The 19,036-nt window shown below is 46.2% G+C and overlaps 1 protein-coding gene across 1 annotated transcript; it reads left to right on the forward strand.

The window, feature by feature from the left end:
• Positions 1-679: 679 nt before the first annotated feature.
• On the forward strand, positions 680-16,895 carry LOC116979327 (interferon-inducible GTPase 5-like). Its single transcript, XM_033030934.1, has 2 exons — positions 680-931; positions 15,668-16,895. Exon 2 carries the CDS (start codon positions 15,675-15,677, stop codon positions 16,893-16,895), a length of 1,221 nt encoding a protein of 406 aa, XP_032886825.1. The 5' UTR covers positions 680-931; positions 15,668-15,674.
• Positions 16,896-19,036: the final 2,141 nt, after the last annotated feature.

Below are 19,036 nucleotides of genomic sequence, written 5' to 3' on the forward strand. Positions count from 1 at the left end.
TGGTAAATGTTTTATTATCATGTTTTATGTGTTATGCCTGTCATGTTGTCACTTGCGGGCGGAGCATCAAGGCAAACTCCTTGTATGTGAATACTTGGCCAATAAACGTATTCATTCATTCAGATCTGCCCCTCGCGTCGCCTTTAAAACTTCCCTCCTCTCACCTTCAAGCTATCCCCTCTAGTATTTGAATTTTCCATCCCAGGGAAAGGATATTACCGTCTAACATCGCTTTTATCAACAAGTAATGGAAGGGTCTAGACGGGAGAATGACGGCCAATAAGACAATTTGAAATTCAGACCAAAGGCACAACTATTCGCAAAAACCAGAAGGAAACTTTCATCCCTCTGCTGACCACGGTCCTGAATTGAAACGCTGAACATAAAGTGCTGGAGTATCTCCGGGTCAGGCAGCATCTGTGGAGGGACTAGGTATGCCTGAGGTTGTTTGTGGCCAGTCCTATTTGGTCCCTAGTCTTTTCGGGCCTCCAGCTCTTCAACACCCCTCCCTCACCCCTTCAACCCACCCCCTCTCCCCCCTTCTCCAACCCCCGCCCTCATCCCTCCCCCCCTCTCCCCCTCTCCCCCTCTCCGCCTCCGCCCTCCACTCCTCCCCCCCCCCCTCCCCCCCTCCTTCTCCCTCCCTCTCCCTCCCCTTGCTTGCAGTCTGAAGGCGGATTCCAAGCCGATCCGCCATCTCACCTTTTGCTGTGAGGATTCAGACTGACCCGTTGAGTTACTAACTTCGCAACTTTGAGCGCTTTAGGTATAAACCAGTATCTTGGTTTTTGCACTCGAGAGTTGCAGTCCCGCCCCTTTCCGGGAAAATGCTGGGTTTCACTTTCAGTCGAGCTGTTCCGCTCCACATCCCCGCAGTGAGCGAGGCGGCGCTGAAACAGCCTGATCCCGGATCGGGACGGTAGCGCAGTCGGTGAGTTGCAAGTTTGCCCCATCATAAGGTGAGTGTGTGGACCCCGCTCCCGCCCCGCTGGTCGCGCCGCTCCTGGTCGCTGCTTTAGCCCGTGTTGCAGCGTCGCATTGCTCAGTGGAGGGAGGGAGGGAGGGAGGGAAGGGGGAACTGGGGCTCCCAGAGACGGAGGTGCACAATCCCCGAACAGTAGGGACCCGGAGCGGGAGAATAAGCAGCTTGTGACCGGTACTGACCCCCGGGAACTGTTCGGGGCCTTCGGGTGACCACGGAACTAATGTGCAGTTTGGGTGGGGATTTAGAACATAGAATATAGAAAAGGACAGCATCGGAAAAGGCCCTTCGGCCCACCTTCAGTCTACACAATAGTGCCAAGATAAGCTAACGATAGTCACTAAATGCTGGAGTAATTCAGCGGCTCAGGCAGCATCTCTGGTGAAAATGGACAGGTGATGTTAGAAACATTGAAACATTGAAAATAGGTGCAGGAGGAGGCTATTCGGCCCTTCGAGCCAGCACCACCATTCATTGTGATCTTGGCTGATCGTCCCCAATCAATAACCCGTGCCTGCCTTCTCCCATATCATATAACCATATAACAACCATATAACAATTACAGCACGGAAACAGGCTATCTCGGCCCTACAAGTCCGTGCCGAACAATTATTTTCCCTTAGTCCCACCTGCCTGCACTCATACCATAACCCTCCATTCCCTTCTCATCCATATGCCTATCCAATTTATTTTTAAATGATACCAACGAACCTGCCTCCACCACTTCCACTGGAAGCTCATTCCACACCGCTACCACTCTCTGACTAAAGAAGTTCCCCCTCATGTTACCCCTAAACTTCTGTCCCTTAATTCTGAAGTCATGTCCTCTTGTTTGAATCTTCCCTATTCTCAAGGGGAAAAGCTGATCCACATCAACTCTGTCTATCCCTCTCATCATTTTAAAGACCTCTATCATTTCCCCCCTTAACCTTCTGCGCTCCAGAGAATAAAGACCTAACTTATTCAACCTTTCTCTGTAACTTAGTTGTTGAAACCAGGCAACATTCTAGTAAATCTCCTCTGTACTCTCTCTATTTTGTTGACATCCTTCCTATAATTGGGCGACCAAAATTGTACACAATACTCCAGATTTGGTCTCACCAATGCCTTGTACAATTTTAACATTACATCCCAGCTTCTATACTCAATGCTCTGATTTATAAAGGCTAGCATACCAAAAGCTTTCTTTACCACCCTATCTATATGAGATTCCACCTTCAAGGAACTATGCACGGTTATTCCCAGATCCCTCTGTTCAACTGTATTCTTCAATTCCCTACCATTTACCATGTACTTCCTATTTTGATTTGTCCTGCCAAGGTGTAGCACCTCACATTTATCAGCATGAAACTCCATCTGCCATCTTTCAGTCCATTCTTCCAAATGGCCTAAATCACTCTGTAGACTTTGGAAATCCTCTTCATTATCCACAACACCCCCTATCTTGGTATCATCTGCATACTTACTAATCCAATTTACCACACCTTCATCCAGATCATTGATGTACATGACAAACAACAAAGGACCCAACACCGATCCCTGAGGCACCCCACTAGTCACCTACCTCCAACCCGACAAACAACCATCCACCATTACCCTCTGGCTTCTCCCATTCAGCCACTGTTGAATCCATCTTGCTACTCCTGCATTTATACCCAACAATTGAACCTTCTTAACCAACCTTCCATGAGGAACTTTGTCAAAGGCCTTACTAAAGTCCATATAGACAACATCCACTGCTTTACCCTCGTCAATTTCCCTAGTAACCTCTTCAAAAAATTCAAGAAGATTAGTCAAACATGACCTTCCAGGCACAAATCCATGCTGACTGTTCCTAATCAGACCCTGTTTATCCAGATGCTTATATATATTATCTCTAAGTATCTTTTCCATTAATTTGCCCACCACTGAAGTCAAACTAACAGGCCTATAATTGCTAGGTTTACTCTTAGAACCCTTTTTAAACAATGGAACAACATGCGCAGTACGCCAATCCTCGGGGACTATTCCCGTTTCTAATGACATTTGAAATATTTCTGTCATAGCCCTGGCTATTTCTACACTAACTTCCCTCAATGTCCTAGGGAATATCCTGCCAGGACCTGGAGACTTATCCACTTTTATATTTTTCAAAAGTGTCAGTACTTCTTTTACTTTGAAACTCATAGTATCCATAGCTACTCTACTTGTTTCCCTTACCTCACATAATTCAATATCCTTCTCCTTGGTGAATACCGAAGAAAATAACTTGTTCAATATCTCCCCCATCTCTTTTGGCTCTGCAGATAGCTGTCCACTCTGTCTCTCCAGTGGACCAATTTTATCCCTCGTTATCCTTTTGCTATTAATATAGCTGTAGAAACCCTTTGGATTTACTTTCACCTTACTTGCCAAAGCAACCTCATGTCTTTTGGCTTTTCTAATTTCTTTCTTAAGATTCTTTTTACATTCTTTATACTCCTCAAGCACCTCATTTACTTCATGCTGCCTATAATTATTGTAGATCTCCCTCTTTTTCCGAACAAGATGTCCAATTTGCCTTGAAAACCAGGGCTCTTTCCAATTTTTACTGTTTCCTTTCAACCAAACAGGGACATAAAGATTCTGTACTTAAAATTTCCCCTTTAAATGTCCTCCATTTCACTTCTACATCCTTCCCATAAAACAAAATGTCCCAGTTCACTCCTTTTAAATCATTTCGCATCTCATCAAAGTTAGCCTTTCTCCAATCAAAAATCTCAACCCTAGGTCCAGTTCTGACCCTCTCCATAATTATATTGAAACTAATGGTATTGTGATCACTGGACCCGAAGTGCTCTCCAACGCATACCTCCGCCACCTGTCCCGTCTCATTTCCTAACAGGAGGTCCAACACTGCCCCTCCTCTAGTAGGTACCTCTATGTATTGCTGCAAAAAACTATCCTGCACACATTTTACAAACTCCAAACCATTCAGCCCATTTCCCTGGACTCCACTAGCCCCTAGAGCTCTATCTAACTCTCTCTTAAATCCATCCAGTGACTTGTCCTCCACTGCCCTCTGTGGCAGTGAATTCCCCAAATTCACCACTCTCTGGGTGAAAAGTTTTTTCTCACCTCAGTCTGAAATGACCTCCCCTTTATTCCAAGACTGTGGCCCCTGGTTCTGGACTCGCCCAACACTGGGAACATTTTTCCTGCATCTAGCTTGTCTAGTCCTTTTATAATTTTGTGAATACAAGCCTAGTCTTTTCAATCTTTCCTCATATGACAGTCCCGCCATCCCAGGGATCAATCTCGTGAACCTACGCTGCACTGCCTCAATCACAAGGATGTCCTTCCTCAAATTAGGTTTTCAAGGGTCCCGACCCAAAACATCGCCTGGCCATGTTCTCCACAGATGCTGCCTGACCCGCTGAGTTACTCCAGAATTTGTGTCTGTCTTTGCAATAACCAGCAGCAAGACAAAGTGGCCGTGTGGTGAACTCCCAGCGTCAGTCGGGGCATTGAGTGTAAATGTAAGGAAGTCATGATGCAGATTTATTCAACTGAAGCCCGGCCACGAATTATGTGCAGTCTGCTCATCTCATTACAGGTATATAGTGGAGAGTATGGAGAGGGGGCTCAAGATGTTGTCCAGAAAGCTGCCTGGATTAGTGGCTATTAGAGACAATAGACAATAGGTGCAGGAGTGGGCCATTCGGCCCTTCGAGCCAGCACCGCCATTCAATGTGATCATGGCTGATCATCCCAAATCAGTACCCCGTTCCTGCTTCCTCCCCCTATCCCCTGACTCCGCTATCTTTAAAAGCCCTATCTAGCTCTCTCTTGAAAGTATCCAGAGAACCGCCTTCCGGTTTTTGCCACCAAAGTGAATAACCTCACATTTATCCACATTAAACTGCATCCGCCATGCATCTGCCCACTCCCCTCAGCCTGTCCAAGTCACCCTGCATCCTCATAGCATCCTCCTCACAGTTCACATTGCCACCCAGCTTTGTGTCGTCTGCAAATTTGCTAATGTTACCTCCAATCTCCTCATCTAAATAATCAATGTATATTGTAAATCCTGGGCCCAGCACCGAGCCTTGCGTTTCCCCACTAATCACTGCCTGCCATTCTGAAAGGCACCCGTTAATCCCTACTCTTTGTTTCCTGTCTGCCAACCAATTTTCTGTCCATGTCAGCACTCTACCCCCAATACCATGTGCCCTAATTTTGCCCACTAATCTCCTATGTGGGACCTTATCAAAGGCTTTCTGAAGATCCAGGTGCACTACATCCACTGGCTCTCCCTTGTCCATTTTTCCTAGTTGCATTCTCAAAAACGCCTGAAGATTAGTCAAGCATGATTTCCCCTTCGTAAAATGCTGGGAACTATAGGCCGGTGAGCTTAACATCTGTAATTGGTAAGTTACTGGAGAGTATTGTGAGGGATAGGATATAGAGGCATTTGGATGGGCAAGGGCTGATTAGGGACAGTCAGCATGGGTTTGTACGTGGGAGGTCATGTCTCACAAATCTGATTGATTTTTTTGATGATGTGAGCAAAAAGGTCGATGAGGGCAGAACTGTAGATGTTGTGAACATGGATTTCAGTAAGGCGTTCGACAAGGTGCATCATGGTAGGCTGCTCTGGAAGGTTAGATCTCATGAGATCCAAGGAGAGATAGCTGAATGGATAGCAAATTAACTCCACGGAAGGAAGCTGAGGGTGATGGTGGAAGGTTGCTCCTCAAAATGGAGGCCTGTGACTAGTGATGTGCCTCAGGGTTCAGTGCTGGGCCCGTTACTGTTTGTCATCTACATCAATGATTTGGATGAGAACATACAGGGCAAGATTAGCAAGTTTGCTGATGATATAAAAGTGAGTGGTTTTGCAGATAGTGAAGATGGTTGTGAAAGATTGCAGCAGGATCTGGATCGATTGGCCAGGTGGGCAGAGGAATAGTTGATGGAATTGAATACAGAGAAGTGTGAGGTGTTGCATTTTGAGACATCGAACAAGGGCAGTACCTACACAGTGAATGGTAGGCCTCTGGTTAGTGTTGTAGAGCAGAGAGATCTACGAGTATAATAGGCCTTTCTCACGGGGCGACTTGACGCAAGAGTTAACCAGAGTTTAACATCGTGGGAACCTCGTGCCATAACAGTGCGGCATTCGTGGACAACCGTGGACCACCGTGGCGCTAACGGCAGGTAATCGTGTAACTTGGTGACTCGGGAGAAAATTCAAGCAAGCTTGAATTTCTCCAAGAGTGACTTGTACACTTGTGGTTGAGCATTGCAACATTATATGAACGTAGTGGCCAGTGCGATATCCGTGCGATATCCGTAATAACTCTTGCGGTTACCGTGGGAACTCCTGCGAACGGTAAACCCGGAAGCTGGACAGAGGGGACAGAAGGTGAGTAAAAAAGGTGTTCCCAATATCCTTTAACTGGCGAAAACGTTGGAACTAGTCGTTCGGTGCGAGTTGATTAAAAAGTGTTTGGAAATTTCAAACTTCAAATCAAATGTCTCTCAAACCTGCTGATTGTATCTGATTCCACTTTTCGTAGCAAGTTCCACTTTTCGACACAAAATGCTTGAATAACTCAGGCAGGAAGCATCTCTGGAGAACATGGATAGGTGACGTTTCGGTTCCAGCTGGGAAAGAGGAGGCAGGATCAAGCGTGGCAGGTGTCGGAAGAAACTGCAGATGCTGCTTTAAATCGAAGATACACAAAATACTGGAGTAACTCAGCGAGTTACTCCAGCATTTTGATCTCTGGATGGAAGGAATTTCCTCACCCATTCCTTAAACCCATTCTTTCTCTCCAGAGATGCTGCCTTTTCCTCTGAGTTACTCCAGCATTCTGTGTCTATCTCAGGTAATAGATGGACACTGGCGAGGGGGCAGATGGTTTGAACAAAGACCCTAGATTAAAGCATAGTCTGTACGATAGGATTGTGAAGCATGGGGAAGGAATGTTTGGGGGGAGGGGAGGAGGGGGGGGGGGGGGAGGGTTAGAGGGGTGAGGGGAGGGCTGAAAGAGGTGCGAGTCTAGATGGGCCACAGTGGGGTGGGGTGGGGTGCGGGCGAGGGAAGGGTAAGAAATGGGAGGAGAGAGAGGTTGTTAGAGGTTACCTTGTGGCTAGCATCCGTCCATCCATGAGATGATGGTGTGGCTTTAGAAACATAGAAAACAGGTGCAGGAGTAGACCAATTGGCCCTCCGAGCCAGCAGCACCATTCACTATGATCATGGCTGATCACCCAAAACCAGTACCCCGTCCTGCCATCTCCCCTGATTCCGTTAGCCCTGAGAGCGAAATCTAACTCTCCCTGATAGGAGTAGAATTAGGCCATTCGGCCTATCAAGTCTACGCCATTCAATCATGGCTGATCTATCTCTCCCTCGTACCCCATTCTCCTGCCTTCTCCCCATAACCTGTGACACCCGCACTAATCTCTGGGTTAGGCAGCAACTCCACTATTGTGCCGCAGTGCCGTTCCAAAATTCCCTGTCTGCGTGTGTTTTAATATCCCAGCCCAGCTTTAAACCTAGGAATAGGAAGTGTGATTTTACAGAAAATGGAACAATACAGGAGGGCACCAGTAAATGGTGAATTAGGGGAGGGCACCAGTAAATGGTGAATTTGGGGAACGCACCAGTAAATGGGGAATTAGAGGAGCGCACCAGTAAATGAGGAATTAGGGGAGCGCACCAGTAAATGGGGAATTGTTTGTAATGTATGGCTGCAGAAACGACATTTCGTTTGGACCTCAAGGGGTCCAAATGACAATAAATTGAATTGTATTGTATTGTATTGTATTGTAAGGGAAGAATTGACAAGGGAGTTGCGGAGGGAGCGGTCTTTGCGGAAGGCAGACATAGGGGGAGATGGGAAGATGTGGCGAGTGGTGGGGTCACGTTGGAGGTGGCGGAAATGGCGGAGGATTATGTGTTGTATTTGCCGGCTGGTGGGGTGAAAGGTGAGGACTAGGGGGACTCTGCCCTTGTTGCGAGTGCGGGGATGGGGAGAGAGAGCAGTGTTGCGGGGTATGGATGAGACCCTGGTGCGAGCCTCATCTATGGTGGTGGAGGGGAATCCCCATTCCCTGAAGAACGAGGACATTTCCGATGCCCTGGTATGGAACGTCTCATCCTGGGAACAGATGCGGCGTAGGCGGAGGAATTGGGAGTAGGGGATGGAGTCTTTACAGGGGGCAGGGTGGGAAGACATGTAGTCCAGATAACCATGTGAGTCAGTTGGTTTGTAGAGTATGTCGGTCAGACGTCTGTCCCCTGCGATGGAGATGGTGAGGTCAAGGAATGGTAGGGAAGTGTCGGAAATGGTGCAGGTGTAATGGAATGCCGGATGGAAGTTGGTGGTGAAGTGGATGAAGTCAGTCAGTTGTGCGTGGGTCAGGAGGTGGCCCCAAAGCAGTCGTCAATGTAACGGAGGTTGGATAGGACAGGTTTGGAGGGTTATGGACCAAGTGCAGGCAAGTGGGACTGGTGTAAATGGGACATTGATGACCGATGTGGGCAAGTTGGGCCAAAGGGCCTGTTTCCACACTGTATCACTCTATAACCGATCCTGTTGTTCTTATCCAAATGTGCCGCTATTTCATTTTTTATGATTGACTCCAGCATCTTCCCCACCACCGACGTCAGGCTAACTGGCCTATAATTCCCTGTTTTCTCTCTTTTGCCTTTCGTAAAAAGTGGGATAACATTAGCTACCCTCCAATCCACAGGAACTGATCCTGATTCTATAGAACATTGGAAAATTATCACCAATGTGTCCACGATTTCTAGAGCCCTTAAGTACCCCGGGATGCAGACCATCAGGCCCTGGGGATATATCAGCCTTCAGTCCCATCAGTCTATCCAACACCATTTCCTGCCTAATGAATGAAGGAATAAATGAAAGGGTGGGATGCCAAAAAGCCAAGGCATAGTTAGGACATGGTCAAGCCTGTGGGAATGACACGCTCTGCATTGCGGTCAGTGACTGGGTGGGTGGAGGGACCAGACTGTCCCCAACACTGCTCCACCCGGTCCCGTGTGTGCGTGTGTGCTGCTGACCCACAGCCCGTCACAGTGCAGAGGGCGGCCTTGTCCATGGGACAGTGGAAGAGTGAGGGCTTCGGCCATTTACAACTTGGTGCTCGGGTTCACAGTGCCCAGTCACCCTCCAGCCCAGGGCAGTCTTGCGTGGGAAAATGACCCGCACCCTCCCGACTCCCCCGGCCAGTGATGTGATGGACGCGGGGGTCTGGACCAATTGCTGGCAAGTCCTGCCCCCCCCCCCCCCCCGTGACGTCATGTCGGTTATTTGGCTGTTCTGCACAGTGAGTTGGCTTCTAGGTGCCCCACCCTTTCGATTAGTTGCCTTTTAGGCATCCCACCCTTTCGTTATTTGGCTTTTCGGTTTTAATTCAGTTCAGTTATTTGGCTTCCACTTCTTTGCTTTGGCTCCTCTGTTAGAAATATTTTCCCAACAAGCGACAGTCACAAAAATTTAGATCCAACTGAATGTTTAATACATGAGAGAGGATCGCACAGAGTACAGGCGTCTGAGTGAGTCTCTCTCCCGAAGCAGCGCCCAAACTCATTCTTTTATACAATGGAGTAAACAATGTATCGACCACAATTTAATCTCATCACGCAGGTATCGGTTTTCCCAACTTAATCTCATCACACAGGACCACAACTTAATCTCGTCACGCAGGTATCGAACATGACGTAATCTCGTCACACAGAGTTGTAGGGGTTTCGTTTCCCTTTACTCCACCGGGCCCAACTGCCCGAGTTATTCTCTCCCTTGTCGGACGGTCAAACGGCCACCACTCCACTCGAGCGGTTTCCAAGAGAGAGAATACAACAAAAGGGATCCCCCTAGGTTCTAGACCTCGGAATTATGGTGGGATATGATAAAAAGTTGAATTGACCAGAGTGTGCTGATGAGAGAAAACAGAAACCAAGATGGACTCAAAGCAAGTCTAAAATTTACAGGCTTTATTCAACAATGAGAAATCGAATCTCACCAACACTACATAATACCTGGCTAAACTTATGCATTAAACTAAGACTATGGACGGAAAACTATCGGGCACGTCGTAAAACTTACTTTACACAATTTTTCCCCCCTTTTCCCTTTCGTCTCTCAACTATCCTATTTCGGGAACTTCACCAGGTCACCGTGATACTCACAGCTAGGTCGATGCAGGCTCACGAGCCGTCCAGCAGAGCAGAAAGAGGGCGAGTTCTGGCTTGACTCCGGCTTTTATACCTGAGTTTCCTTTGAAACCCCCAGGTGGTCCTCTGGATAAAAGGGTTCTTTTGATGATTCCCAGTTTCGATCTGGCATGAACAATGGGCTTTCGATGATAAGGAGTTTGCTGATGTCATAATCCCTCAGCCTGATCGTTATCCCATCGCCTCCATGGGCTCCCATTGTCCTGATGGATGGGTCATCCACGATGGTGATTGTGCTTGCTACTGGCCTGTTTACCACCATCTGCTGAGGCTCAGTGACTTCCTTTGTGTTTCCAAGATAATCTCGTTATCTCTGTCTCAGCCTTTCCTGCCCACACCATTCGCATAGTTGTGTGATGCCCAAGTCCACAGGCCAGACAGGTTTGAAACTTGAAACTGATTCTTTCTTTGTGGATTGGGGGTTTTTCCGTTGCAGCCAGCAAATCTGTCTTTTTAAAATGTCCATGTCCTTATCCGAGTTCTTCCATAATTTTGGAGGATTTGCCCCAATAACTTACAGAGTACAAAGTACAAACCTACAGTCAGTACATAATGTTATCCCAAGATGGACTTGCCCATACATGATTCTTAAAAGTACAGTCCCCCGATAACTATAGGAATGAATTTTTATATCATTTTCCCCCTGTTTATACAATTATCCAACAATTTATTAACAATTTCCAAAAATTCCCCCGTCCCGAACGCCTCCCCGGTTCCACCACAACATTGCGTTTCTTTTGACTTTATGCGATCTGTTCATTCGCGGGGGTCCGTTCAAGCCATGAAGGTATCCCTTAGGTCAATATCCACTTCTTCTTCCTCAATTCCTTTCTGAGGAACCAACTCGTACGCCATCTGCATTTTCTTTGTAAGGATGTATCTATTAGTCTGTGAGCCAACCCTCGAACACAGGGAATTATACAGCATCCCAATCCGACTAACATTCCTGTAATCACTATGAAGGATGTTAGTGCAGAAATGACAATATTTTTCCATTTCCCAAACCAGCTTTCTGCCTTTAGTTACATGCAATATTACACATCCCAATTGAATTGGCAACAAAGACCAATGTATTAACAAAGCTCCAAATATCATCTTTTGATGACCTGTGTAGGAACACTTATACCCAGTTGTGAAGTCCTTGGGGACACTTCAGTGAGGAGACATTCAACAGCTTGTATTGCTTTCTCATTTATTCCAAGAATTGATTCAGAGTTATCCAATTTCATACATTGAAGTGTTCCTTCCCTTTAGACTTGGTTTAATAACCAGCATTTTATTCTGCATATTTGTAGAATCTAAGTTACTTATGGATACCATTTTATTTTTTAAAGATCCAGATAGTTTAGAATAAACACAAGCATTGAATGTATTAATTTACCTATGAAGAACCAATGGTGATAAAATGGTACTGCAATTTGCACAGATTTACCATTTGTGACTCCTTTCCACAGGCTGCACTAAACAGAGTCTAGTGATCCAGAGCATGAACTAAGTATTGAAAAAATTATTAAATGACACCAAAATGTACAAGGCTTGAAAAGAAATTAACATTTCAAATTTTAAAACTATTATTTGCACTTCAACCAAAACCAATTGTACAACCAGAACAAGTACAATTTCTTAACTCAAATGCTCTTGTTAATGTCGTTTCATTATATGTATGGTAAGCCCAATAGTGAAACACTGACCCTTAGTTAAGCATTCAAAAATAAATCTCAAGAATCTGGACAGGACATGCAGTTGCACATTCTTCCATCTTCAGATAAAATGCCTTTTAACTTTCTTTGTTCATTTATGGTCAGCAATATGCTTTCAGCATAGTTTAATCTGCTCTTCCCAAACTTTAGTCAGACAATGCAATATTTTCATGTTAAACAATCTCATCAAACATTCCAGTATTTTATTAGCAGCTTTTTCTGAACTACCCTAGCTCTCTGCTCTAACCACAGTCATAAATGCACCTTCAGTATTCAAATTGTACTACTCTTCCTCTTAAACCAAGATAAAAATCCCATTTCAAGAAAACTTCAAGTACTATCTTAATTTACACAAGGGTTATAGCTGGGTTCCTCCAAATCATTTTACCCCCAAGCTTATCAAATCTACTTGGCGACATTGTTTCACAAATCCTAAACAATTAAATATCCACAAATTAGGCTTCAATTTTCTGCTAAGGTTTTTCTGTAACAACGTACATTCACAGTGCAGACTAAATGTAAGACAGGATTGACAATATACTGTGCAATGGAGCTACACATTAAATCACATGTAGTATTTGCAAGATGCCAACATTGCACTTTTATTTTGCAAGGATGTAGCTGTACAGGCCAGTTTGGTTTTTGTTTTATTCTTCCAAAAATATTCCTGTGAAAAGTCTAAGTTGCAGAGTTCACACTGCCTTGGAATGATGGGGTTGTTGGATGATATTTGTTGCGCTTTGATTATGTTGTTGCTTTTAGCAGCTTTAACAGATGAAGGCAAGAACCCAATATCTCCAATTTCAGCATTATTAGGCACCCCTCCAGGGACAAACTCATCTGATTTTACACCTCCACCACCTCCACGTACAGCAACCGCTTGTCTGTTCTGGAAGAATCCACCGCCCCCACAAATTGCACTTGGATTGGGGGTTGACCAGGACGAATGGGCTTAGCAATCTGTGTGGAGTGCACTCTCCTTGCCATGTTCTTTGCTTGCACAGATTCCTTGCTGCGATCCACTTCCTGCTGGTAGTGTTTACGATCTCGAGCTTCATTCTCCTTCGCTTCCTTCAATGCGGACTCCAAAGCCTTGACCCTTTCCGCTGTAGCTCGGAGACGTTTCTCCAGTTTTGGAAGCTCACACCAAAGGTTTGCATTGTCTCGTACCAACTGCTTGTGAACCTTGGTGAGCTGTTCAAGTGTGTTTTCAAGAAAGTAGATATTTAGCTTCTGTGCAGCGCTCCCACCAGTATCGTCAGAATCCATTTCAGCACTCTTTTGACTCTCGTGGCCATGTCTTGAACAAAACAAACTTCCTAAGATTATGGAGTGTCTGGAGCTCTTTTGCCAGTCTCTTCAACCCACCATGTGCTTCTTAATGTACGAGCTTATTTCTGGCCGCAGGCCGTTTAATAATTCTATTTTTAGTTGTTGGGCGAATGGTCCGTCATCCACCCACTGGACGGGCGCCACTATCCCGCTATTTGCCTCGAATACTTGTCTCAATCTGGAGAAATAGTGGCACACGTCCTCGTCCTTGTCTCACACATTCTCTTATTTTATTATAATCAACCATTTTTCGGTAATGCTCCCTTATACGCCCTTCCATAGCTATTCTCCTTTGTTGGTAAACATTATCATTAGGTTCCCATTCAAAATGCAATCCTGCCGCGTTATGGGAGTTCCAATCCCCTTCAATTAAACACCAATCAAAACCGAACATATTTCGCAAGGCTTGTTCATATTCAACACTGTTTAACCGATAACTCACGACCAGGTTTCCAAAATCCCGTTGCCACCTTGTGAAACTCTCTTTGGGGTGTGTTATCCCTTCTATTGCCTTCTGAACATCCTTGAGTGTCCACGCCCAATATACATATACCGGCTGGGCTGCTCCTCCTGGATTAGGCATGGCTATCATTGGCAGGATATTCCCCTCCCCTTCGCCCACTTGGTTAAAGGTCGGGCGAGGTGGGCTCATTAGGGCACCCATTCCTTCTGTTATTTGTTCCATAAATGGCCTCAATGGTTTAAAATGAGTTCCTGACTTGGTGACGCACGGATTTTGTAAACCTGGTATGGGCCCGTGAACTCGGGCCATCACGGTCCCAGCTTCGCTCCTTTCTCCCGGTGGCAAGGCCACTCCACCTTCCTGAAAATAGGGAGTGGGGGATGGGCACTCGCCGTCCCGGGTTTCGCCGGCAAAGTCGCCGACGCATTTTGAGGCGGCGATCGATAGAAGACATCGTTGTCTCCTTTCTGTACGTACGCGCCATCTGTTCTTTTTTCCTTTTTCTCCTCCTGCCCGTCCTTCCGTGCTTTGGTTATGCCAAGCCAAATTCATGCCTGTTGGTAGCCTAATTTATCTTTGTTTATACGTTTCTTAACGGCATCAATTAATATTGCGGACATTAGTTTAGAACAATCGTCTATCAATAATTGACCACTAAACCCATAGTTCCTTTTCCACCTCCGCAGGTGTTTACAATTTTTTTTGCTGTCTATAAACATGCATTTTTCATCACCTTCGTATCTTTTTTGAGTTTGTCGAACCCATATGCCCCTCTCGTTTACACTGTCGGTACTTACGATTTCCTTTTTCCTCCTTCAAGTCACACTTGACAAGGGTTTATGAAGTCCCAGACATCCGTGGCTGCACCACACGAGTAGCCGCACTACTCAGGAATAATTATTCACAACAATGGTCTCTTACCCATACTTTATTTTTCCTGTATAGTTTCGCGAGAGTACAAAGTAGTTCGTCAAAATCAAACAGTTTACCTTTTCTGAGTTCCTGATGCTCGGTGACGCTCGGTTTACCTTTTCCGTTTGTCGAGCCCATTCTGATTCCCTCCTCAAGACATACGACAATACTTTTTCCCTGTCAAGTCCAACTTGACTCTGAAGTCCCAGACTTATTTGGCGACCCAGTCGCCGGAGTAGTCCAACTACTCTCCTCAATTGTCCCCGACAATTCTGTACGTGGTCTCTGGTCTCCGAGGAAGGTAACAAAATACAACTCTGCAAAGTCAAAATTACTTAACCAGGGGCCCCATCCTACGGAACATTCAGTTTTATCTCGGTCGTGTCGATTGGACCCCGTCTCCGTTTCCACCTTCCATAAATCCTTAAAGCGAGCGCTCTTGGTTTATTAGAAGAAGGCAACAGAGGTATTGGGGCCCCACGTTGGGCGCCAATTATGTTAGAAATATTTTCCCAACAAACAACAGTCACAGAAATTTAGATCCAACTGAATGTTTAATACATGAGAGAGGATCGCACAGAGTACAGGCGTCTGAGTGTGTCTCTCTGCCGAAGGAGCGCTCAAACTCATTATTTTATACAATGGAGTAAACAATGTATCGACCACGACTTAATCTCATCTCGCAGGTATCGAACATGATTTAATCTCGTCACACAGAGTACAAAGTACAAACCCACAGTCAGCACATAATGTTATCCCAAGATAGACTTGCCCATGCATGATTCTTAAAGGTACAGTCCCCGATAACTATAGGAATGAATTTTTATATCATTCTCGTCCTTCAACGCCACATCTGGGTAGCACCGGGGAAGGTGATGGAGATAGATTGTGGCATTTAAACTTGAAGACAGGTGCATGGGTATTCGTGGAATGGAGGGATATGGGACAGTGCAGTCAGTGGAGATTAGTGTAATTTTACAGCATGTTAGTGACTCACACGTCGAATGTACCCAGTCCACACGGATATTTGTGGGTCTATCTCCCCCCAGGAATAACATGGCCCAGTCAGTGCTGCCCAAGTACTTCAGCGACACGGAGACGAGGAGCCTGCAGACCGGGTACAGTAACGGAGATGTGGTGTCAGTGATACTGCGGATAAAGCGGGTGGAGGATTCGGGCAATGTGCTGATTAACATCGCAGTGTTGGGAGACGGCGGGGCCGGCAAATCCACCTTCATCAACACCATGAGGGGTGTCCGCAGTGGCGACCAGGGAGCAGCTCCGGTGGGGGGTTATGAAGCCAGTGTGAATCCAGTGGGATATCCCTACCCCTCTCTGCCCAATGTCCAGCTCTGGGATCTGCCCGGATCCAACTCACTCGGCTTTGAGATGAGCCGCTACCTGAAGCAGGTGCAGTTTGAAAGCTATGACTTTTACATCATCGTGTCCCAGTCCCGCTTCAGAGAGAGTGACGGGGAACTCAGCAAAAAGATTCAGCAACAGGGGAAAGGTTTCTACTACATCCGCTCCAAGATCGACAACGACGCCTATTCCATGCAGATGCAGGGCACTGACTTCGGGGAAGGGCAGCGACAGATCCGCCAAGATTGTCTCGACAACTTCCATCGGGTCAGCGTTGAACCACCGGCCATTTTCCTGATCTCCGGTCTGGAGGTGACAGGATATGATTTTCCCAAATTACAATCTGCCCTCGCCAGTGATCTCCCGAAGATAAAATCAACCGCCTACCGTCTGGCAATCCCAAGGATGATGCAGGAAATACAGAGGCCCAGACGCCAGATACTGATGTGGTGTATCATACTCTGGGCCTTCCTCTCCGGGGCACTGGGAGTGTTGCGACTCCCGACCTTGCCTCTCCTCACTGCCACTCTGTGCACGGTCTCCGGGTGGATATATCTCCGGAGACAGCTGGGCGTCAGTGAGCGGGAGCTAGGAATCCTGTCCGGGGCAGTGGCCAAGCCCGTGTCACTACTGAAAGCCGACATGGACCGACCCTCGCCACACAAGCTTCAACTATTGGTTCCAAAAGCATTGTTGTTGGTTGTCATTGTGGCCTTTACAGTCGTTGGGTTGACGGGCACCTTCCCCCCAGTGCTGCTCATTGTCTGTGGCGCAGTGTCCTCTCTTGCTTTTACCCTGCTGGTTCTGATGTGTTCTCTGGATGACCGGTTGCGATCTGTACAGAACCTGGCAGGTGCGCTCTTTGACGAGACGGGGGTGACGGTGTATAGGTCGGTGGCTGTCAGTACAGCTTGATCACGGGTAAGAGTGCATTACCCTGGCAGGGCCAACACTGGTGTGTTCTGGAGCTCTATCCCACACTTTGTAAAGTATAAATGTATTCACGTAGAAATAGCTGTGTGTGAACAATTGGTGACCTCTATATCTCACTCCCATTCACTGCTCCCCGCTGCTCCGTGACACGGCCTATTCTGGGCTTCACCCTCTGCTGGAACAGTTGTCAACATTAAATGTGCTGAGGTTTGTCTTAGTGAAACACACGGGGACCAGGGGTCGGTAGAACACTGGGCTCCAAGGTTTAACCATGAGTGATTTCCAAGAACTGTAACTCAATGTATGTTCATTTTCAATGTCCACTATTGTAAATAAATACATTGAATCTTACATCACAGTGTTGTCATCTGTTGAATCCAGCGGTTTCTATTAACCTCCAACATCCCTCCCATCGTGTTTAACTATCCCGCTCTGTCCCCAGCGATCAGGTGGGGGATGGGGGAAAGGCAGGTCCTAACAGGAAAGGGTCCCGGAAGCGGGCTGAGACGGCCAATTTTAGACCGACATCCAAGTTGTCTTTTATTTCTAAAATTCTGGAGAAAGTTGTTTATGCTCAGCTAAAACTCTTCTTGGACGAGCATAATAATCGGGAGGTTTTTCAGTCTGGATTTAAAACTATGCATAGCACAGAGTCAGCATTGCTAAGGGTTTTTAATGACATCCTCCTAGCTAATGATCCTGGTGATTATGTGGTTCTTGTCCTGCTGGACCTATCTGCCGCCTTTGATACAGTGGACCATGGTATCTTAATATCTCGGTTACAGCGCCTAGTGGGCATTTGTGGCAGCGCCCTGGGATGGTTCAGGTCTTATCTGGCAGACAGAACTATGTGTGTAAGCATTGCTGGTTTTGAATCCTCCTCCACTCCCCTGTCATATGGGGTTCCACAGGGCTCAATTTTAGGGCCCCTGCTCTTCTCACTGTACATACTTCCTCTGGGTTCCATTCTTAGAAAGCATGGCATCTTTTTTCATTGTTATGCGAATGATAGCCAACTATATATGCCGCTGAGGAAGGAAGATGCTTTCTCTGTCAGACCACTTCTGTTATGTCTTGATGACATTAAATCCTGGATGGCCCTAAACTTTCTAGGTTTTAATGAAAAGAAGACAGAGGTGATAGTGTTTGGTCCCAATGGCTGCCCTGAACCTCCCCATGTTGAATTGGGTCCCCTGGCACTGTATGTGAAGCCAACAGTTTTGAACCTGGGTTTTAAGATGGACAGTGATTTTAAATCAGATCATCAAATAGGCGCGGTAGTTAAGTCCAGCTTCTTTCATTTAAGGCAGCTGGCAAAGGTGAAGCCCATTCTTGAGCGGCAGCATTTTGAAACAGTAATCCATGCCTTCATCACGTCTAGGCTGGATTCAGATTCAGATTCAGATTCAGATTCAATTTTAATTGTCATTGTCAGTGTACAGTACAGAGACAACGAAATGCATTCCCGATTACTGTAACGCACTCTATTTTGGAGTTACTCGATCTTCCCTGGCTCGTCTCCAGTTGGTTCAGAATGCTGCTGCTCGCCTTTTAACTGGAACTCGAAAGAGGGAACACATAACGCCAATTCTGGCCTCCCTCCACTGGCTCCCGGTGTACTTTCGAGTTCATTTTAAGATCCTTTTATTTGTTTTTAAATCTTTAAATGGTCTCGCCCCGCCTTACCTCTCTGAGCTGCTTCATCCATACGCTCCTGCCCGGTGCCTCAGGTCGGCTGATCAGCTGGTCCTGCAGGTACCGAGGTCTAAGCGGAAGCTCAGAGGGGATAGAGCCTTTTCTGTTGCTGCTCCGACATTATGGAACACTCTGCCGTTGCACATTAGACAGGCCCCCTCACTGTCCATTTTCAAATCCAGTCTTAAAACCTTTTTCTATTCCTTGGCTTTTGACCCTGCATGAGACTTTGCTCCTGTTTTAGTGTTTCTAATGTTTTTTATTGTTTTTGCTCTCTCTTTTAATGTTTTTATTGTCTTGTAATAATTTTTTGTTCGTGGTTAGTCATGTACAGCACTTTGTTGCAACAGTGGTTGTTTTTAAAGTGCTCTATAAATAAAGTTATTATTATTATTATTATGTGCAGCGCCAGATGTGGCCCCGGGGCC

This window comes from Amblyraja radiata, chromosome 12 (genome assembly GCF_010909765.2).
Source record: "Amblyraja radiata isolate CabotCenter1 chromosome 12, sAmbRad1.1.pri, whole genome shotgun sequence".
NCBI classification, from domain to species: Eukaryota; Metazoa; Chordata; class Chondrichthyes; order Rajiformes; family Rajidae; genus Amblyraja; species Amblyraja radiata.

What these genes read in the sequence shown, in the direction of transcription:
- LOC116979327 (XM_033030934.1), top strand. Translation starts at nt 15,675, where the DNA reads ATGGCCCAGTCAGTGCTGCCCAAGTACTTCAGCGACACGGAGACGAGG.